We start from the raw sequence: 25,236 nt of genomic DNA on the forward strand, positions 1-25,236 counted from the left end.
AACAAAATCTCAGCAGAACAAACACAAAAAAAACGGTCTGTAAAAGCCGAGAAACTAGAACACGCAGCATGCCAAAATAAGGAATTCTGAAAAGAAAACAAGGAGACGTACTTTGTTAATAAAAACATTTATTTGTTTTTCCTTTTGTCCCTTTTCCCCCCCCTACCCCACCCTTCCGAAGTTCGTTTTTCCTTCCTGTTAATTGAACGGTTTGTTTTGGTAATTCCTATTCAGAATAACCTGAGGTGTGAGGGGCCGACACACGTGGAGAGAAACGGGACATTCACTCAAACAACACACCACTCGGAGCACAGCCTCTCCACGCAGCTTTACAGAAACAACCGGAAAAGACAGGGATTCAGACAACAAGGGATTAAAACAAAAACAACAAAAAAAAAATCAAGCAAAATTAAAACACAGAGGAGGAAGAGAAGCCAGAGTGCTCGGGAGGAAGGAGTGCATGTGATCTGTCAACCAGAGACAGGTGATAAACCCCGCACCCGGCTTCCCTCCCCAGACTTGTGAACAATCTTACGCCGGAGCGGAAGTGCTGTGCCCAGGGCGGGGAAGAGCAGTTCCCTACCAGGATACAACCGGCTGCACAGATGCACGCCAGCCCGCCATCCGTCCTGTGGCTCTCGACGGGAGAGAAAGATCACGGGACGCCAATGTACTGCCGTGCAGCAGTATGTGGGACGGAGAACAAAGAGCGGACAAAAGCGCACACCTTCACATTTCCGGGGAAAGAGGGAAAAAAAGCTTGATTGAAAGGTGTTTTATGCAAGCTGGAACAAAAATAAATCTCTTCACAGATTCAAAGAAAAGATGAGAATCCAAGCCCCGTGGCATACACTACCATTAACTACTGTACAATAAAAAATAAAGAATACCGACACCCTTGAAATAAAGGTGGGACTCGAACGTTACCAGTCACCAAAAAAGGCTTTCACCTTTATGAAAATCTAGCATTGCTAACTGGATTCCTCAAGATCGGCAATCCCCAATTTACTGATATGGCTTCAGTAGAGGTTAACCAAACCAAACAGCTGATTAAAACTAACAGGTAACGATCAGTAACAATTTAATGAATTAATGAACAAATTCCTACCAGATAACTTAATAAAAGAAGCCTATGATTTAATACATATATGGCTTAATAGCATTTAAATATCACTAAACCAAATTAAGTTCATTTCCAAATCATGTCATGGCCTAATGCCAAGGGTCTATTTAGAAGTAGCACCGGCCTAAAAAAAAAACACCAGCACATTAAATGTCAAGTGCTTAAGGGTTTTTAAATAAGATTTTAAATAAGTTACTATGGGAAAAAAAACACTCATGCATAAGATTGTTCACAAGTATAAAAAAAAATTAAACCCCCTGCCCCCAATAGCTCAGCAACGCAAAATGCACCTCGGGGCATTTTCAGCTCCTCACCCCAAGATAAACATAACTTATTTCTCCTACAGCCCTCTTCAAATTAACCGACTGAAAAGGTACACAAGATATGAAATATAATACAATATCCTTCAGGTTATTCTGACCAGGCAAGACAAGGAAAACACCAGCAGTGAAGGAGAGGGAGACATGAAGATTTCACAGACGGCTTAGTGGAGTTTGGATAGTGATCAGTTTTAAAGGGACAGTTGCCTCGAAACAGACCTGTTTCACAGATGAAGAACCTGGAGGTCTGACTGCACTCTGTAATGCTGACTAGAAGGACTACTCTTTACTTTGCATACTGGAGTGTTCTATGGCCAAGGGAAGACATTGACATTCCATTCCATTCTTCTGCCGGCGCTCCACTGAGCGCAGTGCCACAGCCCGTGGCGTTTCCCATCATTACGGACTGGCCAGAACCGAGTCCAGGCTACCAGATTGCCCGCATCCTGGATTAGGGGAATCTACTTGGGAGGTCTCCCTCCTCGAAGCCAAGGCAGATCTGAGACGGCTCGGAGCTGCCGCATGAGAAGACCAGGCCAGTTTGTTTGGTTTTGCGTTTCTTTCCTCCTTCACCACAGCTTTGAAAAAAAGATATGGATATAAATCATGTCTTCGTGATTAAGGGAAATGCTGAGAGAGAGGAGCAGCCCCAGTGGCAGGGGGTCGAAATCAAGCTCTGCCTCCTTCCCCTCCCCCCATAACAGGTACTGTGCAGCACAGGCAGATGCTCACTCAAGGCAACGAGACATAACAAAACACCACGCGGTCTTCGAAGGTGATGGAGGAAAGATAAAGGAGATAAATGGCTGTACAAACCAGCAAGATCAGCACTTCTGATCTGATCTCGGAAACTACAAAAAAAACTGTAGTTTCTGAACGGTTCTATTCTTGCTCTAATGGAGTGCTTTGGCTTCAAGGGAAAGACCTCCTCCTATACTCTGCACACTCCGGACCTCCTCCCCAGTGCAACAGAAAGAAAGGCAGGGGGATCTGCAACCATCATGGCCTTCCGATCCATTCCACACCGTCGCTGGCCTCTGAAGAGCCTGCCTCCGTCGCGCAGTCAGTCGGGTCAGTTAAATAAGCTCGCGGAGCACGCTGCTTTTCCAGGGCTCGGCGATCGGGATGGAATGAGCTCCGGAAGCCACGGTCTGGAGCGCACCGAAGAGACGGACCCGTTCCATCGCAACTCGGCCGAGGCGGGCAAGGCTGCTTGAAACTCTGCATGTGGTCAATGTTAAAGCGGATCACATTTTAAAATGAAATTGTCAGTTTCACAACAGGATGATAGAGGCCGGGGGGGGGGGGGGGGAGTCTATTATACAAGGGGTTGGTGTATTTGTATGGGGGGCGGGGGGGGGACTCTGCATACAAGCAGACAGAATCCCCCTCCCTTTGAAACGGACGAATTTACGGCTCAAGACAAAAAAAAAATAAGACTGGGATACTGATCGTTTTGGAATACCTAAGCGGTCTACGGAAGGCCCTTCTTTTACTTGTTTTAAAAGCGTACTGTCTCTTTAATCCCCGGGGTGTCTCTCCTTGGGTCATCCTGGTTACCCAGATTTGGAGCCCACCAGTGACATCAGACCGTCAGTGCTCATGCTCTTGGGGCGCTCCAGGGGGAAACCCAGTGCCCTGCTCCAGATCAGCTGGGAGAGGACCCCAAGGGCACGGGACACCCCAAAAAGCACAGTGTAGTAATTCATCTCTGTCATCCCATAGTACTGCAAGAGAAAGACATTAAAAAAATACTTTCAACACACCAGTTTCTCCAACAATGTTCAATCACAGCCTTGAGATGTTCACTTTACTTTCTGAAGTACCTTTAAACCAGTAAAGGAACCTGTCACCTGTATTTCAGACCTTTCATTAGTGTCCCCATTGAGAGCACAACATTTTTACGGCCTGTGAAGGCAGCACCCTGAGCCCCAGAACCCCCGTCCCCCACACTGACCTGCAGCAGTACCCCGCTGTGGGCGTCCACGTTGGGCCAGGGGTTCTTGGCCTTGCCCTGCTCCAGTAGGACGTTGGGCACGATCTTGTAGAGCTGGGCCACCAGTTTGAACATGGGGTCACTGGGGAGGTGCTTCAGGGCGAACTCGCGCTGGCAGGTGTAGCGGGGGTCCGTCTTCCTCAGGACAGCGTGGCCGTATCCCGGGACAACCTGGGCGTCAGAGTGAGGGAGGGGGGAATCGGAACACAGGCTTGTTATTTCAGTCTGCAGGACCTGCTTCCTTCCCCTTGTGAGCTCTCGAGCAACTCAGCGCAAGCACAGATGAGCAGCACCTGTATGATCAGCAGAGCTGCCTGTGTGAGATTGTGCTCTACCCTGAAGAAAGAAAAAAATCCTGTAAAAAAAAAACCTTTTTGGATACAGTGATGGGGGTCTTACACATACACCTTAACGCCAAACCTCTAACCCCCCCATTATAGCAGTGGGAAAAACCTCGGTCGTTTCTGGTTGGTTGGGTACGCTCATTAACAATCAAATTTAGCTGAGCACTAAGAAAGCTTAGGACACCAACAATGAAGCATCTGTAGCATCTAAAGCTGGGCCCTGCAGAGTCTTGTGGATCCAGTTGGTTAATTAGTAGTAGTTAATGTATTTCCCAGTCTTCCACTCACAGGGGCCAGTGAGGAGAAGGGTTATGCTCCGCACTTTGTTGCGCTGTGGGTTTGAGTCTCCTCTCCAGAAGGAGACAATTTTCCCCAATTGCCCCAGTCCACTCATCCATATAAACGGGGGTATCTCTACAGCTGACCAGTGTCCCAGTCGGGGGTAAATAGTGCACTACAGAATAGTGCTATGGAACCCAGTGGACTACTCATTAAGTTTTTCAAGAACAGCAAACCACATCCTGCTGGATTCCAAGGTTCACTGCTCAAGCATGCATGGCTCCCCCATTATCTCATTTAAAAAAACCACGGCTGGGACCACGTGCCCAGCGGGCAGCTGAACCGCTGGCCCTCTCCATCCACGGCCCCGCCACTCTCTTACCCGGCCAGACTTGAGCGTGTTCCAGATGTAGTCTCTGAGCTTCTCGTCCGACACCTCTCCTCCCAGCTCCTTCTGTAGCTGGGTCAGCCACACCAGCACCTCCTGCAGGGCACAGAGGGAAATGCAGGTGGTCATGAAGCCGAGGGCCTCAGTAAATCTAAATTGCCTAAAGCAGGACAAATCTATATCACTCCTAATTGTGCCACTTGTCTGGAAATAGATACAAATAAACCTTAGTATTATTTGTAACGTTCTGCATTTTTGTTAATTTTTAACTAAATACCTCCCTATCAAATACCACCCTCTGTAAGTGTGGGATGTTTTTTAGCGTTAACTATAATTCATTAAAATATTGCAGCTGTGCGTATGGTACACTATAAAAAATTCTGTCCTGCTGTGAAGAAGACTCGTCAGGATATCTTGTTCAATAACTTGAAGAATAGAAACGACCAATTATACAGTTTCACCTTGAGCATTCGATATATGAATCTTGCAACAACAAATCAAACTAACTTTCTCAAAGACATTCTCACATAAATGAAAGTTATTCCTTTTGTCACCGCTTCCCCTCGTGATCGATTAGCCGTTTTTATCGTGGGACGTCTTAATTTTTAACATCATGTCAGCCAACTGTGTTGCCAGGGCTGGGCTTCCTTTTAGAATTTTTCCCTCTTCCCAGTTTAACTAGCAAAAGGCAAGTTTAAAGGGATGCCACATGGAATATATACCTGCACAAACCAAGCATGTTGGTTTTCCATTCACTTCATTTCTTTTTCTAAGGGAAAAAGAATTTCTCCATTTGCGCTGAGGTTCACTGCTTTGAGCTCATGCGCTTTTTCACCTTGTTGTAATACAATCAGCTGTGATTGCTACATGACAGGGCTAAAACCCATCAGCCCCAGCCTGCCAGAAAATGATTCCAATCCCATTCCAATGATTTCTATGACTTTCAATCTGCCACACCGAACTCCTCTGTCCGACACATTTGTATTTCTAGATCTGTAAAGCACTCCTATCCACTCATTTTCCTTAACGGTCAAAACCGGAACCTGACAGGGCACAGGTGCAGACCCTACTCCAACAGGTTCTGAAACCCTCACGGTTTTAATAATAATAATAAAAATAATAATAATAATAATAATAATAGCTTACATTTATATAGTGCTTTTCTGGACACTCCACTCAAAGCGCTTTACAGGCAATGGGGACTCCCCTCCACCACCACGTTTTAAGACGGTATAATAAAAAAATAAAAAGGAAGTCTGCCTCCGCTCCCCGGGAGCAACTGACCTGGTTGGCGAGTCCGTGGAGAGGCCCGGCCAGCCCGTTCATGGCGGCGCTGAAGGAGAGGTAGGGGTCAGAGAGCGCGCTGCCCACCAGGTGGCTGGTATGGGCACTGACGTTCCCACCCTCGTGATCACTGCGCAGACAGAAAGGGAGGGAGGGCCGGACGACAAGGTTACGACAGGTGACAAAGAACGCCGATAACCATAAGTGGCTACCCAACCACATAGCCCCCTTTGGACAGTTAGCAGACAACTCATCCAGAGAGCTACTCCGACTCTTTCTTAACAAGATGCCAGCTAGTAGAAGAGGATGCCCAGGGTTCCCAGATATCAGACTCCTACAATCCTTGGTGTAAAGATGTGCTTCTCATTTCTGTTTAAATGCCCTTGCTCAGTTTCCCTGTGTCCGCTGGTTGGTGCTTCCTGGGATTGTGAATAAGTCCAGTGGGCTGACTTTGCCAATGCACAAGAGAGGGACAAGGATGGACATAACACTCCCACTGCCCCACACTGGGAACCATTTCAGATTTCACAAGCTGTAGTGCTCCTGAAAGCAAGGCAATACTATTGACACTGTACCACCATGAAAACCATCATACACAAATTTGAATAGTGTGGCCTGCACAAGTTATCACGTATGGACTTTTCTTTATTTTGATTAAGCCCTGCACCTGTGCTGCTATATTAAATCGTAAACGTGCTTTTAATAGAGCATGTTCACTTACTGTGCTCTACAACGTCCACTAGGGGGCAGTCCATACCAATATACACAGAGCTTGAGCGCTGATTTAGAGAACTTCATGGCAAAATAAACTCCCAAATAATCACATTACTGGATTTTGAGTTTTGCTATACAGACAAAAGCAGAAATATACTTAAATTACACAGAATTTAAGTCCATAACTTTCGCTGCTAAATGCATAGCCCATGTCACATTCATTTAAAATCAGTAAATGAATACAAGTGCCTTTGCACTATTATTGATTGGAAATTAATAATTTCTTACACTTATAGAGTATTTTCATGGACACTCCACTCAAAAGTGCTTTACATGTCCACCACCACCAGTGCCTCCAGTACGGAGACAAGGTATTTGAAGCAACAATTCAAAAACCGTATTTTAAGAATGGTAAAGGAGCTTTAATGTAGAAAGCGCCATCTTGACATTTTTTTTTTAGAAGAGTCTTATTCCGAGTATTAAAAACTGGGGAAGTGTCTTGTGTTGCAGAACAAAAACAAGTTGAACACAGTGATCAGGTCTGGTGGCAAAACTACTGGTGAGTCCTTGGACTCAATAACACGTCTACCAGAGTGACATTAACACCGCACATAAAATCTTTGATACCACATCTCACCCAAAAGCATACCATAGTTGTAGTTTTCTTATTTATTGTTATTGTCATCCTGTAAAGCGCTTTGAGAAGCCACCTTTAAAGGCGCTATATAAAAAAGTTTTTTATTATTATTGTCGTATATAAAAATTGTCATCATGTTTATGAGCTCTATCTGTAAGAGACAATAGAGGTTAATTAATTCATCATTCATTTACCTTCCTCATCCACCAATATTTAAAAGCAGTAAATAAACATGAATTTCTGCAAATGTTATGGTTAGGACTACACATTTCTGCGGTTAGGAGTCCTAGGTATAACTACCCCAGGAAAAAAAAAGTTAGATATTTATAGTTGGAAAGATCTGGCCATAGTTTAAGTAACTACTGCGTTTTTAAGGCTCTGTATAGATTATATTTCAGTGTGCAAAGTCATGTGAATCAACCAAATGCACTGCCTGTAACTACAGCTGCAGCTTCCACTGTATCTGCAGCTCGAGATGATTGACAGCTGCCCAGTGGGTCCTTTTGGCATTTTTTTGTAAGCTTTACCTTTGAACAACCAAGTATTTCTTACTTGGAAACATGGATTCAATTTATCTCCCTACAAGGACCTGATTCTAGTTTATGAGAAAGTATACAGTGATATCTATGTGTAGACCTTTTTGTTTGTTGTGTTTATCAGACAATTGTATGGCCCCCCCATACCTGCTGGCATAGTGTAAATAGTTAATTTTATATATATGAAATGTAGAAATGTAAGATGAAGGCAAATGTTTATTCTGCTGTTTTGGTTATGTTGTTTGTAAACCCTTTCATCGTTAAATAAGTTTTAAAAAAAGTATTTCTGATGAACGAATCGAGAAATCACCCCCCCCCCCACCCTGATCCCAACACCTCTCTCTTCGCCTGGCATACCAATGTTATAAATGCCGAAGTGCTGGGTGGTTTCTGACCATGTGCCCCGAAAGGTGACCATCCCCTGGTAATGTCTGCTCTGACCGCACTCCCCTTGCGGGGCGCCCAGCGACGCCGAGGCGGCTGACCTGTGGATGGTGAGGTACAGTCTCATGAGCTCGGTGAACTGCTGGTCGCTGTAGCCCAGCATGTTGGTGAAGTTGTGGGACCAGTCCAGGCTGGAGTCGATGGCACCGATGCTGCTGCCCTCCCGGTACAGGTTGCGGTAGATCTTGGCTGCCACGCAGGGCAGCTTGGCGATCAGATCCATGGAGTCCTCGTAGATGAACTGCCAGAGGCAGAGAAAGAGTGAGAGAGGAGTCAGCATGGACCATCACAGACACCACTGACCACAGAAATGACCTAGAGACCTGTGACACATTGAACACGGGAAGATTCTTTTAATTTAAGCTTTAACCTGGTGTGAAGAGAGGCACAATCAAAAGAATAAAAGCCACAATGAGGTATGGGATAGGGGGCGATGGTGACAATTCTGTTTGTAGTTTATCCTCAAGTTAAAGCCCAGCCATGCACCACTCATGCCTTCTCACTTACAAATGAATATTCAACTGCCCACTCCAGTATGAACAGAGACACCTATATCCCGTTACAAATGCGTCAGCTAAATTACACAGCAGACATCCCTAATATGACCACCGCAATGAGAGAAAATGACAGCATAATAGTAGGCGATGTGTTAAGCAGTTCCTGTTAAAACCTGACTTCCCCTTGACTTCAAAGGCATGGGGTTCAGCAAAAATAATGATGTATTGTGGCCAACTTCATGCCACAAACACTTCTCCCTGCCTGAAACCAACACTCTATACACTGTGCTATACACTGCTATGTTAAATAACAACACTTTTTTTATGAACTGGAATCTCCTGAATTATTTGGCAAGATTTTAAATACATTTTAGAGCTGTAATAACCACAAAGAAAAACCAACAGGGACCCATTTGCAGCTTAATGAGATTTTCGTGTCTTCTATATTGAGTTAAAGGCTTTACATGTCATACAGGCAAGAAAACAGAACCTAAAATGTAAAACAGCCAGCTCATCAACAGCAACAAAGACCACAGCTTCAAACCTGATAGGAAAGTACTGCTCACAGTTTCACTTTGGCATCAACAAGTCTGAGCTGCCTACTGATAAAGTACTATGGTCTGAAATCACTTCCCTTCTGCTGAAACAGCACCTTGTCATCACAGCAGGTGACCTTCCCCTCATGCCTTATCTTTATGACATGAGTGATAAGCAGACCCAAAACATGACCTCTCATGCCCTGTAAGGCAAGTCTACAGCAGGCCAAGTGCAGGATGGGAAACCTGGAGAACTGTACGGCTGCCCATGATGGGGAGCTAACCTAACCCCTCACTGACCTAACCTTTACCGCCATCTCAGTTAATTTACAGGGTCTGTTCTCATAGCACCCTAGCTTTAACTTATGGCTAATCCAACCAGACTCTGGTTAACCTTTTCCAGGTTAACATTAACGTGTTAAAGAAGGTGTTTCATTTAACCAATAAATCTTGCTGGACAGTTGCTAATGTTTCCAAAGATTCCCGAAAACATGGGAAGAGTCATTTTTGCCAACTCTGTTGGCAGGAAACACCAACACTTTAAAGAGACATCGAGGCCAGGTCATATGTACAATTCATAGCCATGGCTAGCAGACATGGGAGTGTTGTGCTCGCAGCACCATTTCATATTCTGACGAAAGGCATGGCCCTTGTGCCTCTATATTAAAAGCTGCAAACTCTGATAAAACATGGCCGCTAAAAGAAGCACAGATGATTGCTTGAAGTCGGACATTTCTTTCATAACAAGACACCTGTACAGCCATGATCCTGAGATCTCCGATCCTTGAGGACACCTGGTAATGCGAGTATCGCCAGGGAAAAGAACACCCAGTTGGCTAATGCTTCGAGCCACAGCTTGAGAGGACTTCGGCACAAGGTCATGTGAAACCCTCCCCGATGAGGTGAAAGCGCCCAGCCCCGCCTCACCTCCCAGTACTTGGCCTTGTTGACTCCTTCAGAGTAGGCCCTGGCGAAGCTGCTTTCGCTGTTGAGTGCGGTGATGGCAGCACTGAACTGAGACATGGGGTGCAGGTTGGTGGGGAAGTTGTCCAGCATGGTGACCACATGGGAAGGCAGGGCAGCTCTCTTCGCCCACTCTTTTGACACCCAGCTCACCTGCAAAAGCAACGCGTGTCCAGTGAAGCAGTATTACTACAAATCCCTCACAGTAACTGGCTTGACTATGTCAATAGCAATAAGATGCTGAAATGCTCAAAAGGCCTCAAATCCTGTTGATCACAAGAACCGGATGTGTGAGGGGACTGAATTGTGTACAGCAGGATTATTTGCCTTGAGCTGCTTTGGGAATAAAAGAACCCCAACACACCCGCAGTCTGCACTTTCTACAGAGTGATCCAACAAAAAAAACTGTGGATCCTTGGGTCCAAAACATCTGGTTTTATTACAGCCCGCCTTGCGCCCTGTCCTCCTGATACGGGCTCTGCTGTTGTGACCCCTTTTGATAAGGGGTGGACGATTTTGTTATAGACCTCCCCACCCAAAGCAATGAGAAAATCTGTCCAGGTTCAGGACAGCAGACCCCTGCTCTGTGTCGTGCAGCCGCAGAGCAAAACTGCTCTCTCACCTGCTCCTGCGTGGGCACCTGTCCGGTAACCAGCAGCCAGAACAGTCCCTCGGGCAGAGGCTCATCTCCCCCTGGAGCTTTGGGAAGCAGCTCCTGGCACTCTGGGATGCTGTAGCCACGGAAACGGATTCCCTAGCGACAAGAGAGTGAACAAAGAAAGAGTTGAAATGTGTTAAGTTGACCGTTTACACTATTTCTATCTGAAGCATTTATACTCCTCCACTAGAAAAGCCTACTGCATAGTAGGGTCTGCATTTCCACCCAAAACAAAGCTGATTTTGATCCCCAAAACATTTAAATTAAGAGTACAGCAGTACAGGATACCTAATACCTGGTGATTTTCCCCAGGGTGAGTAGTGTAAGCCACAAACGAATATTAGCAAGTTGCTCATCGGAAACAGGCTGTTCAAGGCTAACTCGATATTAAGTTAATGATTCTGGGAAACCTACTTTGACAAGTACCTTGAGTTTATAAGGTCATGTCAGGAAAGGCAATACTGATAGGAGCTCACTGAAAATAGGAGATTAACAACCTTTAAACAGCCTGAAGAGGAGACTGGTGCTAGGTGAGGGCCTCACTTTTTTCAACAAACAGAGACAAAATCTATGGTGCTTATCAAAAAAAAACTTTAGAAAGTTAAATATGCTCCAGTAAGCAATACTCCAGGCTATTATGGGATCTCCGTGTCAATGACACAAGGTCTTGTGATCATCATCCACTTAGCCTGCAGATTAGGAGCAACATTTCCTTTTGTGTAATAACAGAATATACATAGATCTGCAGCATAAGTGCCTTGTACCCTGATTAGCATCATACCTCTGGCACTATTTACAGAGATGAGTTTCAGTCTTGGTAAGGGAGATGTACAGATCAATTAACACAGAGAAGAGAGGGGAAAAACCAAAGCGGTGCCAAGACAACACTGCCAATACCAGACTAATATATTTACAGTCTTAGAAAGCAAATCAACGGATTTAATCTCAATGAGTCACTGAGTAAAAACAGAAAGCAGCATGAGAAAGCCGAGCAAGGCGGACGAGGCACATCCAGCCTTGACTATCAACAGTGATCAAATGGTTTAACGATGCATCAGTTCAATACCTTGACTCTTGTTTTCTTTAACCACAAATAAAAGCACAGGAATATACTCTGGTGCAATTGATGCCTAATGTGGCTGTTCTGTTTAGCCAGGTCTTTGTGGGTTCCTGCTTTATGGCCCAAATGAGTAGCATTTGACCCTCCTGGCCCTAGAGCCACAGCCCAGCTGGCTTTATTGGGAACATACAAATGTAGAAACAGTGCTAACAAAGAAAGCCAATTAACTGAGTTACATCCCCATCAGCTGAAATGAAGATCAGATCCTCCGACTGACAAAGTCCAAGAGCAACCGTCGAGGACCTGCGGAAGGGTAACACACCAGGTCTTGTGCTACCTTCCGGCACACGGAGGTGTGGGAGGGCGCTATGCCCTGCTTTCGCCAGGGCACGTCGTGCAGCCCGCCTGTGTCCAGGTTCCATGCGGCTTGTGGAGGACTGATCCTGAGCGCAACATGCATGCCTCATGGGGCCACTCACCTCCTCTGGGTCCAGTACCGAAGTCTCATACACCAGCCCCTTCATGCCCCTCATTCCTCCATACACCTGAGGGAGAACAGAGAATGGAACAGTCAAGCCCACGAGCCACTTCAAACCCCTGAGCCGGTCTACTACACAGCCTGGCTCCCAGATGAACACGGATAACCTTCCCTGTATCTCAACCTCCTCCTGCCAACATAACAACCTGAGTTATTACTGCAATCAAGATTAATGAATTACTATGTAGTTATTACTGGGATGATGGTTTTTAGTTGCCTACTGGATTAATACACTTTAATTTAAAAAAAGCTAAAGTCGATCCAGAAACAAAGCATCAAACTGCACGGACCAGAGGTCAAAGTCCAAGAAAGTGAAATGTACTCTCCACAAAATTGGGTTTGCAGTATTCCAGAATGAAGGCTTTGCTTGATGGGAGACAGAGGCCGTTCTGCCATCTTGTTCAAGGCATGAAACAACCTTTTTAAAATAAATGAGATACTCGCAGGCTGCAAGAAGTGCATACAGGCAGGCTTTCACAATCCTGCTGGGCTCTGGGCGTATTTAGAATTTTAGGTTTATGTGCTGTAAATTGTGGATCTGTAAAACAGGACAGATGCAGCAACAAAACTAAATCAAACTCTTAAATAGGAGAATTATACTTCATGTCCCCGGCTCTGGGAGAGCTGGTCAAGAATATCCAATTACACAAACTGCCTTAACTATTCAGATTCCGTTTTAATGAGGGGAGTCAGACACTAATCAAGTTCAATATGCTTTTAACCAGGAATTAAGTCCCTTCTTTCACTTTCAATCAACACAGTGCTACTCTAAAAAAAAGCTGGATTATTTAATATTCCACTGGTGCTGGCAGGAACATGGTATGGGACTATAAATAGCACTGCTTTAACTATTGTACACCTACAGTACCATAAACCTCAGGACTGAGGAATTATTTCTACTATAAATTGAGAATTACTTTGCAACATATTTAAGGTGAAAATGTAGCTCAAAACATGCATTTTAACTAAACCTGTTAAATGTGCACCACAAACTAAAGATCTGTCACCCTACTGAAAGAAGGTGGGATTCTCCAATGTTCCTGTAGTGTATCCGTAGTACAATGCATAAGCTTATGCATCAGACCCTGCACGGCACAAGGCGGTATCAGTGCTGCTAATCGTCGTAACAAGGTTGTATTTCAAAATCAGAGTACACCGATACAAGGGGGTGCTGCGGTGGCTCTGTGGCTAAGGATCTGCGCCTGTGGCTGGAAGGTTGCCAGTTCAAATCCCGCGGCCGGCAGAGGAACCCTACTCCATTGGGCCCTTGAGCAAGGACTTAACCCCACCTGCTCCAGGGTGCTGTATAAATGGCTGACCCTGCGCTCTGACCCCAAGCTTCTCTCCCTGTCTGTGTGTCTGTGTGTCTCACGGAGAGCAAGCTGGGGTATGCGAAAAGAAATTCCTAATACAAGAAATTATATATGGCCAATAAAGTGATCTCTTAGATTTTGCTTACTAGAAAAACAGAAACAGGGAACGGGTATGAATCATGTCCTGTCTATTGTTTAGTCAGTTATTCCAGGTAATCAATGAACTGAAAACGACGATGTTGATTAAGAACAGTTTCACATTGCTGAGTTGAATAACATTTGGAAACGCATGTGGGCGAAGAATTCCTTTCCTCTCTCACCACGGCAATCCGGTGGCTTTCAATGTCTCTCCACACAACACTGCTTAACAGGCGGTTCTGGACCGTGTGGAAGTGACAGAACCATCGTTTCACAAGGTAAAGTGGCAGATTGCCACCCCCCCCCGTCCGCCCCTCTCCCGCGTTAATGATCCACTGGGACACCGGGGTGTCAGCGGCTGACAGAGATGTGTGGGCGGCAGTGCGTGAGTCAGTCTGAACTGAGCGGACCCGGCCCCTGTGACTCAGCTAAACCTCAGCGCTCCCATCAGCTGACAGCTCAATGCTAAAGTGCATCATGATGCCTCCAACGCTGCGAAGGAGACAGAGGAAACCGAAAGCTGCCTCACGTTGTTGTCTGGGCACACCCTCGTCACGCATAGTCTTTCAAAAGGTTTGGCCAAGAAGCATTAGTCACTAAAAGCAATGGGTTTTTTTTTTAAGTTAGTAAACAAACACAGCAGGACTAATGACAACTAGCCACAGCTAGTGAATTTCAGCGAGAGAAGGCTGCCCACAACACAAGCAGAGACTAGTTTTGCTCAGCCTCTGTGCCACACAGAGCTGGAGTGCTCGGCTTACCATGTCCACTGTGATTTGTCCGATAACAGTTTTGCCATGCTGCTGTTTAAAGTTCTTGATCCGGGTCTGTTCTTTGGGGATAAGGTCTGCCAGGACATCCTTCAGGCTCTAAGGGACACAAAAATGGGTTAACTTTGATCACCAAAGATTTCACAGGGAAAACTTATAGTCCACATAGATCCACAGTCCACAGAACTATTACAAAGACTCCCAGAGGAGGCACCCTCAGCCGTACCCACGGTATATTAAACTCTCTCTCGCTGTCAGACCCTGGTCGAGCCAGTGCTTTAATTGCCTTACTGATCATGTATTGGATTATTGACCACACTGCTGAAAGTCACTTCCCGATTTCAAGACTTAAAAATTCAATGGTGCAAACTACCTAGAGACCCCCAGCTTTCGTCTAATCTAGGCAAATGCATAGAGGAGTTTTTTTGTGTAATATATAAATCGATAGTGACCAACTTCTCTCCATCTAAATCCTAATATACTGGAAGTAGCAAACTTTTCCATGAATGTACTACATTTATTTTTTTTCCCTTTAATAAATAATAAAACTAAATAATTAAACTAACTGATATAAAAACGTATGTATCCCTACTTTTAAAACTTTGTTCTTTGTGTAAGTATGGACAGGAAACGGGACCGGTGGAAGAGCGTCCTTCAAGGAACACCAGTACGAGATCGACCCATCGGCTGCTAACACACAAATGAGTGAGAGGGTGGCCGAACCACTCCGCAATCTCGCGATCTGCCCTGGGGGATGGCTCCGTCAACGGGACAGGCGAGCAGCAAGTGTGCGGACTGAATTACTTACCGCCGACGAACTGGCGTGTCTAGCTGCGACAAGGACGCAAGCAGCGTTCTGAAAAACAAAAAGAGGGGAAAAATAAAACTAAAACCTGCAAACGTCACCGGACATTCACCAGCCACAGGACTGGCATCATCATGGCCACAGCACACTGAGGACTTAGACAGCAACAGGGTGGAGAGCTGGAGCTCAGGGAATAAGCAAAGCTGGCAACCAGGAAAACCACCAGCCCCCTCCGAGATGGATCAGGCCCCTATCCAGCCAAGAGCTAACCACAGGGGTCAGTTCTACCAACTCGGACACAAAGGGAGAAACAGGGAACAGGGGCGCTGAGAGACACGGGGAAGAAGGCTGAAAGATAAAGAGGCCAGAGACGGCAGACAGCTCAGCAAACTTGCATGACACGCCAAGGGCTTTAGACCCCGCCCCCACCCCAGCTCCCAGCAACGCAAGAGATCCCACTGGGACCGACTCTGAAAAGCAGAGGTACGCAGACGCTGGTTATTTTTAACGCTGGCTTCACGTAGCAAGTTTGAGATTCCTCTGATCAAGTTACTATAAAAGCAGGGATGCTTCAGAGAAGATATACACCGCAGTATAGTTTAAAGGTGTAAACAAGGACAATGTTTTTGAATACGTCGAAGACAAACTAATTAGAAGGCAGCATTCAGGGCTCTGAGAGGGCTCGTTTTGTAACTGGATGGTTGTGGATTGAGAACATGAATGTAACACAACGAAATTCACTTCACAGCGGTGAGATGTGAAGCTGCAGTGGTTCATATCTCCGGTCCTGGGTTTCATTGTGGCTGAGACAACAGTCCGGGTGGCTTTTTCATGTTGTTCCCAGCATTGCATGTGCTTTTACCAGGCAGTTGGCTTTCCTCAGATCTCCCAGAAAAGGGGCAGATGAAGCGGTGTAAACCTGAGAAGACCACTACCTAATACGGGATAAATGGATTCGGCAAAAGATTCATTTGATGCAGATGTTATAAGCTGCATCAAGTCCCTCGTTATTACAGGCAGGAACTCACCCCTCTTTGCAAAGGTCTCTGTATCAGCCTCCTTCGGCTGAACGAGCAAGTGCCGATACAGAACGAAACTGCACCAGCAACACCAAGAGCAAGATGACTCATCCCGACATCAGTTCAACAGGTCTCTGCTCAGGATTATCTGGCTGAAAACTGAGAAGCGACTTTACGAACCACACCGCTGACTACAAATAAACCTCACAATAGTACATAAAGCACTATCATGGACGCTTTCACTGAAATCCAAAAGACTTAAGTAAAAAGAACACTAATGCTATGGATCCTTCTGCTACTGTTAAGCACAGTTATGTTCACCTGGGATCCAGTTGGATTTAGAGAACCTTAATGCCACAATGGTTAAAAAAGGTTATGTTCTCCTGTGGGCTTGAACGTCACCCCTGTGACCTCAAACAGGAGAGAATGAGGAAGTGCGGACAGTCTCCTCCACCCCGCCCAACTTCGAGCCACCCGCCTTTGAACACTTCACAGGCAGCACAGCTGTGCATGAGAGCACGGGTGACCAGATTCAGACTTACACCACCCGAGGGGGGGATGACAAGAGGCCAGACAAGATGACGTGAGTTCCAAAGGTCACGCCTCGTTTCAGCAAAGCAATTGTGTATGTATATATTGTGTATGTTTATGTGGAAATTCAGATTTATATGGAATGCGGCAGAAGCTTTCAGGGGACCATTAGGACACCTAGCCACACAGAAAGGGAAGCCTGGGATAGATGCAGAAGAAATGTAAGCTTTAAAACCGTCATCTCTTTGTATTTATGGGTTTCTTAAAACTCAAAGCAAATGCATTTGACCATCAGCTCCTCTGTGGACAACTTATTTTTGGCACAGGTGACGTAAATTGCACTACTTGCTAAAATAAAAGCATTTGACTGAAGCCACCCCACTTCAAACGAACAAAAATTAAAATTAAGAACTGGCACGGTTTAAAGCATGCATGGAGGAGTAAAAAAACAAACAAACACTTTTACAATGTAGGTTCTGTGCTTCTGTAGCCTTCTGTGCTTAACCGAAACCTGGCACAAACAAACTGGTGGACTCCTGTTTAACCAATCAGTCCCTCCTGGGTATGGTTTGTTTGACCTTCCGGTCTGTCAGGCAGAGGCATCATTGTTATTTATAATCTTTTTTACAGTCTAAGTCCTATTACTACACCCCCTCCCTCTTCTTTTGAGTGTCTTGTTTTAAATGTTTCTACCCCCCAATCTACTATTATTGCCACAGTTTCTAGACCACCCAAACCCAGTGAAGCCTTCTTAGGTGAGTTTGCTGATTTTCTCTCATTTTTATGCCTTATGTTTAAAAGGATCCTTATTCTAGGGGACATTAGTATACACATCGATTCAAGCTCTTCCAGTCTGGCTGAACACGTCCTTTCTCTATTGGGATGTTTTGATCTTACTCCGTTTGTTTGTACCACTACACATAACAAAGGACACACCTTAGATTTAATTATTGCAAATGACTCTTTTGTCTCCCACTGCTCTCCCCTTGATCTAGGCCTCTCTGACCACTTAGCCATTCTTTTCAATCTGGAATTACCTGTTTCTAACACCTCCCCCTCACGCTCTGTAAATTTCCACAACTGGCGATCAATTGATCAACCAAGGTTTGCAAATTCTGTTCTGTCCTCCTTATCTTGTTTCTCTTCCTCTGACCCTCTAGAGGACAAAATACAGTTACATGACAGTGCTCTTTTATCTACCCTCGACACCTTTGCTCCTTTAAAAACTCAAACCATCTCCTTCAGCATCCCTCAATAAACTAGTGACACATATGAAACCTACGACATCTATTTTAGATCCCATTCCAACCATTTTATTTCAGTCCTGTTTCTGTTCTCTCTGTCCCATTGTCCTCAATATTATATATGAATCCTTGAGCACTGGCATTGTACCAACGGTCCTCAAAACTGCTGCCATTACCCCCGTGCCAAAAAAGCCTAACACGGCTCTCGACAACCTTAACAACTTTCGCCCCATCTCCAACTCACCCTTTCTTGCAAAAATTCTAGAACATGCTGTCACACTCCAGTTACATAACCACCTCATGACAAACAACCTTTTCGAACCCCTCCAATCTGGCTTCCGTCAACTTCACAGCACAGAAACTGCCCTGGTCAAAGTCACTAACGATCTTCTAATAGCTTCTGATTCTGGTTCTTTCTATACTCATCCTTCTTGATCTCAGTGCTGCTTTTGACACTGTTGACCATGACATCTACTTTCTTGTCTTGAGACTGTGTTTGGAGTTTCTGACACTGCTCTCAAATGGTTCAAATCTTACCTCACTGATCGCTGTCACTTTGTCTCTCTTAATGGGTATAGGTCTGAATTTGGTCTTGTTAAGTCTAGTGTTCCTCAGGGCTCAATACTGGGCCCCTTGCTCTTCAGCATTTACATGTTTCCACTTGGTCAGGTTTTAAGATCACATGGCCTCAGCTATCATTTCTATGCTGAGGATACTCAAATATACGTCCATACCAAACCTGACACTGATGTGGCTGTCTCTATTCTATCTAATTGCATCTCTGACATAAAAATTTGGATGACTCAAAAATTCCCATCTATATTGTATGGGTGACGGGCCCTTCTCCTGTTATGCCCCCCAAACTCTGGAACTCTCTGACCAACGATATCAGAGTCACCTTCTCTAAACTCCTTCAAATCCAGACTCAAAACCTTCTTCTTTAGAAAAGCCTTTACTGGTTCCATTCTTTACCCCTCTGCTTTTCTTAGTACCACCATCCACGGTCTCCTCTGTATACTGTAATCGTGTTTTATCTTGTGTATTCTTTTTATTTATTGTTGCCATTCTGTAAAGCGCTTTGAGAAGCCACCTTTAAAGGTGCTATATAAAATAAAGTTTATTATTATTAGGTTCATCCAAGTCAGTGACCCTAGTAGTAACATCCCAGATCAGACCCCCAGGGAGCTAGAAAGAGAAGTATAGTTTTAATGCGCTTTCACAAAGGCACATTTTCAAACACCTATCAGCAAGCTTACTGACCAATAAAGGCATCCAAAACATTCTTGTATGATTTTTGCGTCTTTCAGTCTGCAATTAAATCAAGGATGTCTAATAGTTCAATGAGGTGTGAAGTTTTTGTAGCCATAGAACTGTTAATCCCCACTGCTCTACTCCAGCTATGAAGAGACTGCACACTCATTATATCTTTTGTTCCATCAGGGAAGGACATTCAGTCCAGAAATTCTTGTTAAATTTAACAAAACACAAAAAAGCAGAAGCAGCAATGCAAGAACTGAGAAGATTATAATAAGCATGTTAATTTTTAAAAAGGCACATTGTGAAGGGGCAACCAGAAGATGAGAGTCAGCACACTGACACTGTGCAGAGATGAAAGGAGCTTGTGATGAAGTCAATCTGATCAATTCACCACCCCTCAGGAAGCCAGTAGCCCCATCAACAGATCAGCATGAGAAAAGAAGATCTAGGCGTGCAGGAGGCCTGAGCACGGTGTGCCCTCCACACCCAAAGAGGACGCTCTCCATACGGGTCAGAGTTGAAATGGCAGGCAAACCTGCAAAACTGCAGTCAAGGTAAGCTTTCAAGTTTGAAGATCAACTTTCAGCCCTACGAAAGACAATGCTTTCGGTTGCTGCAGGGAGAAAAGTCACACAATTGACCATTCTGAAGGTAACAGCAACAGGTGGCCTTCAACAGCGCACCCAGTGAATACAGTGAACCCACAGGCACTCTGCAGAACAGAAAATGAGGCACAAAGATGCTTTGTGGCAACTTATGTTACGGAATTTTATCATCTCATGTCACAGAGATGGTTCATAAGGATACTTTAGAGGGCAGGTGTATTGTATATCATTTGCAAAGAAAAAACAGAACTACGCCTCAGTGGGGCAGCAGAAAGTCTGTTTCAGCTGATGACATATGTTTTCGGTCACAAGGACACGGGTTGTTATGTGAACCAGACGTGATCTGTTTTGGCAAGATTCTCCATATGTCAAAAGCAACCACATCATCACCCAATAAACTTAAAAGTGGAATGCAGTCCCGCTCACTGACCTGGTATACAGATTTAATTCACAAAACAAAACTGCCTTCGCTTCTGTAAATAAAAGACAGTGGGAAAATTCTTGAGCTCGCACTGCTTGTTCTTTAGTGTCACCCTGGTAATAATAAGCATAAGCCACTGCACAATGGCCTTACCTTTTGCTTCCATCCAGTGTTTGTTCTGGTACGGAACAGGCCCAGCCGTAACAGTGAATTGAGAAGCTCAAGACCGTTCATGCTTCAGACTGGGCCGAAAAAACGGGCACAGGAGTGTATTGGCACTGCAGGGGTTAATGTGCTGCAGTACCATCCTGTCCCATCATGCCAGAAAAGGGGAGCACTGTTTGTTGAGCTGCCCAGAAAAAATACAGCCAACAGCTTTTGATGCGACAAAGCAGATCATGAAAAACTAGACATAGCATACAGTGCACGGGGGAAAAAGACTCTTCCTGATTTTTTGTTACCGGATCTGCGATTACCATTCCCCATATCTGAAAGAATTCATTTAAGACCCACGATCAATACAGCCAAGAGGACAATGACCAATTGTGAATGGCACTGACCAGAAGGCTCGGATCGCTGCAAGGTCAATCAGTCACCTCAGATTAGTTCTGTGAAGACAGGCAAGCAGTGGAATTCTTCCTGAACCTTTCCAGTACGGGTCACTATAACACTAACCCCTGTGAGACCACGTTAACATATAACCAAGTTAATCCCGGCCTCTCACCATCGCCCAGTGACCTTGAGCAAGCACCACGGGCCTTCAGCTCAAGTCCCAACCAGAAAGAGCATCAACTGGCCTGGCCTCTTCTGGAGCTGTCCTGACTGCGCCAGTTTTTCTGAAGCCTTGCATTAAACCGCAGTTTCACTGGGGCTAATGGAAAGGCTGACACGGGAAGAGCTCTCTGCGATCTTAAATGCTTATGTGGACTTTTAGCTTTTCCAGTCTGGAATGGGAGTCGCCCTCCAAACACAAAATGGACTGGACCAAACCCTGTTACACACAGCAGCACCACGTCACTCTTCAGAAAACGGTTTTGCGTCGTCGCTTAGAGGTCAATCACAATGTCTTGTGTGGGCTGACATTAAAATGACTGCAGATCTTTTATTCCAGGTTTTTTTTTTGTATAGACAATTATGGCATTGCTTAAAAAAAGAAATTGATGCCATCGTCAATTTTCTCCTTTGAAATGCAAAAAGTGACCATTAAGGACTTGAGAAGAGTGTATACCCAGGGACGGAAAGCCATGTAGGTGTTTTAAGGATGTACAAAATAAAGTAATTGATTAGGACCCCACAAATCCCATCCATGACCACTAAAGCTGCCCAAAATGTATAGAGACACCTATAAACCCAGCTAGCATGTGTTTGAGAGGTAGAAGAAACTGCACTACTTAGAGACAATGTATGCAAAGACAGGGAGAACATGCCAACCCCCAGACCCAAGAGCTGCTGTAACTCCCATACTGAGTGCAATCAAGGAATTAAAGATCAGAACTGGGACAAACACCAGAAGCCCTCTCAGCAAGGCTGCAAGCTGGAGAGCACTAAGACAGAGACATTAGAACCGCAGCCTTTTCTTCAGAACCTGTTTATTAAAAGCAATTCATATTGAGCTGCATTAAAAGCCTTGCTCATAACTTTCTGCACCTGACTGGATTCTTAGGGTTGGTGTAAATAACAGAAATTAAAATACATGAATCTATATAGTCTACATGAATCTAAAGTGATAAAACAGATTTGTCTAGCAGAATCCTAAAGGTTTTTAAAAAAGTCTACAAGTCTGCCCGAAAACCCTTAAGCTGTGGATAAAGGTCAAGACTGGTGCAATGAAAGGCATTTCTCCTGACCTTGACACTCTAGAATACTCCTTGGGTAGCCTGCCCAAACGCCACAATGTGGAATTCCACTTGATCTGAATGAACTGGTTATTCTGTTTGAACCAGAGACTACCACTTTAAAAAAAAAGTACTGTGTAAAGTGTAAAAAAAACATAAATGGACAGAGAGCCACACAGGTATTACTTAAAGAGTGTAACCAGATCCTCCCTTTGACAAGTGCTGCTTGTCTTCAGAGATCTGTCAATGATTGGCCACCATGGAGAAGAGCTGCCAAAATCGAACAAGCTCAGCCCCAAGATAAGAAGTTATTGATCTCTCCTCCTTTAGAGCAGGCCACGGTCAGCTGTCAATGGCGAGGTCATACACCACTCGTGACCATCTCAGGCCCCGCAAAAGCGCCTGTGGAGAATCCACGTGCACTTCCTAACACAGACGGACTTCCGAGCTGCGAGGGCGTGCGAGTTTGGCCGGCTTGTAAATTTTAAAAATGACTCACGCATGCGGCTGCAAAACGGTTTCAGCTCGGTTTCGGGTGCCACAGGCGAAATATGTGCATTTTCTTTCACAAAAAAAGGAGTAAAAAGCGTGACTTCACATAGGTACATCCTAAAACGCTTTCATTTCCACGTTCCCGTCATGAATGTGACTTGAATTCGGGTGACAGATAGGTGCAGACTGAGGTGAAATTAACCGATTGGTAAACGCCAGGTTAACTGAACATAACATGAATATATAGCAAAGCGGATTAAGGTTTTAAACGGTTCTAAGGCTCCGCAAAAGGCATATGCAAAGAATAAGAACAAACTCTTAGGAGAAATGGAGAAGATAGACTCTTCAGCCCAGAGGACCTTTAAAATGAGTGAACCAGCAGCTCGGGCTGCTTATTTAAATTATGATCGGCAGCGTCCGGTTGCAGAACGCGGATTTAAAATCCAAGAACTCTGCCGTTTTATTTTTTATGTTTTTGTCGCGGTGCGGAGATTTCTCAGAGAGAGAGGTCTGTTACTGTCGTCAGAGCTACAGATCACCCGCTCGGCAGCCGCCGGCTCCTCCGTTACCGAGTATTATTCCGCATTCCCGTGCAGACAGGCCACGAACCCGCTTTTTCACCGCCAAAAAACGGCGAGACGGGCAGCCGGCAGCCAGGAGCCACACCGACGCCTTTAAACCTCGCAGTGAAAACCGGTGCTGTCATGCAGGGCCTACTCGCCCGGCCAGCACAAGTTAAGGCGAGGAACTGATAAGAACGCATTCGCGTTACCAAAAATAAAATTACCACCAACTCTGCAGAAAACGAGGTAGCGAGGACGGTACCCTTTTCTGTTCCTACTTACCTTAGAGTTCAGGAGCCTGGGCGCTAGCCTGCTGACTGTTAGTAAGGACATGGTGCCTTGTGTGTGTAGCGACTATTGTCGGTTTTTCTTTAATGATTAAGCTGCCGGCACACCGAGGAGCTTGTTGAAGGTGCCCCTCCTGATTCAAGTTCGGTAGTGAAGGTTGAAAGAGGGACTGCTGGCCCCCAAGCACACGCAGCTCGGATTGGCCGAGGGGCCGGACGCGGTCGTGGGGATGAAAACAGATCCGATTCGCTGGCCGAGCGTTCCGAAGGCAGCGATTGGCTGCGGCGCCCGGCAGCCTCCACCGTGATTGGTCTGAAAGAAGGGTGACCTAAGAGAAAACGACGACCCCGCTACGAAGACTGTTCAGGGTAGTCCGTTAGTGTGCCTGTACAAAAAGCCCTTTTACTCTCTTCATCGCGTACTGTTAAGATTTGTCTGTTAGGTTTTGTATCTTGTTGGAGCAGTTTTATAACATGTCTTCATGTTGCTGTATGTGGTTGTGAATGAAACAGATTTTCCAAATCAATATTAAAGCCAAGCACAAACTTGTTTAGGCACAGGCATCTTAATGTATACCCTCTTTAAGCCCGTTGCCCTCTCTCTCGAACTTGAATAATAATGGACGTTAAGAGCCTGAGATCAAAAGGGTGTCTCTCTGGTCATTTGCAGACCAGATAACCAGTCTCAACTCGCTACTTACACTAAGTTTAGAAAATGCAGGAGGTTGAACTATGGTGTTCAAATAAATGACAGATTTTTAACGGTGTTTACAAGGTATAAAGGATTTTCAAAACATCAATTGTTTCAGGAGGCCACGTGAAAGGTCCCCCTTCGGCTCTTCAGAAAGTTCACATTATTACCTTTACTTTATAATTGTGCTTTATAATATTAAAGTAACAATCCTACTTTTTTTACAAACTAATTTTGGATTACCTCGTTGTTAAACATACTCATATTGTAATCAGAAAATCAGAAAACCCTGTTCCTTTAGACTAAGCAGCTGCTCCCAGACTTATCTTCAAACTTCCTTTCAACTTATGTAGGCGTGGCACGGAATCCTTGGTTATCTTACACAACACCTCCTGAGCAATGCATAGGTTTTGCAATGCTAATTTTATAACAATGCGGACGAGCATTTTTTCTGGTCCAATGACGCACCTATGCGGTGATGTCATCTGTCCATTTGGGAGAACTGGTGCTCCCACTGTGACCTGGCTGCACACAAGCCAACTGTCAAAATTGCCTGCTGTTCCAAGATACATTTGAGGGACACTGCCCCAGTACCAAGAATAGCGCATCCCTACAACGCACGGCCCTGACCATTGCTGACTTCTAATATGCCAAGAGGAGATATATTTACCACCACTACACAACTCGCGTCAGTTTAAATCGCCACACGATTTAGAACTAGCGTGGTAAGCCGAGCCCTTGACCTTTTACCCAGAAAGCACAAAGAGATAAGGTCAATTGTCACAATCTTTACATGCAATACTACAGACTACTCACCTCACTGAACACCAGATAAGCACACATATCGTACGATATCTATAAAAAAAGTGAAAGACTGGGGATATGGTAGTTTTTACTAAGGACATTTTTCCATCACATGTAGACAGCATATGCCGAGGTCAAATCATT

General features: G+C 45.0%; 1 protein-coding gene across 1 annotated transcript; it reads right to left on the reverse strand.

The window, feature by feature from the left end:
• Positions 1 to 111: 111 nt before the first annotated feature.
• Positions 112 to 23,776, reverse strand: cs (citrate synthase). The gene is made up of 11 exons (XM_006629232.3): positions 23,593 to 23,776; positions 15,347 to 15,394; positions 14,530 to 14,637; positions 12,259 to 12,324; positions 10,684 to 10,815; positions 10,026 to 10,214; positions 8,107 to 8,306; positions 5,735 to 5,864; positions 4,445 to 4,546; positions 3,401 to 3,610; positions 112 to 3,170 (listed from the first exon to the last, which is right to left on the reverse strand). Exons 1-11 carry the CDS (start codon positions 23,641 to 23,643, stop codon positions 3,000 to 3,002), a joined length of 1,407 nt encoding a protein of 468 aa, XP_006629295.1. The 5' UTR covers positions 23,644 to 23,776; the 3' UTR covers positions 112 to 2,999.
• Between the last annotated feature and the right edge of the window lie 1,460 nt (positions 23,777 to 25,236).

Source organism: Lepisosteus oculatus, chromosome 1, assembly GCF_040954835.1.
Source record: "Lepisosteus oculatus isolate fLepOcu1 chromosome 1, fLepOcu1.hap2, whole genome shotgun sequence".
NCBI lineage: Eukaryota > Metazoa > Chordata > Actinopteri > Semionotiformes > Lepisosteidae > Lepisosteus > Lepisosteus oculatus.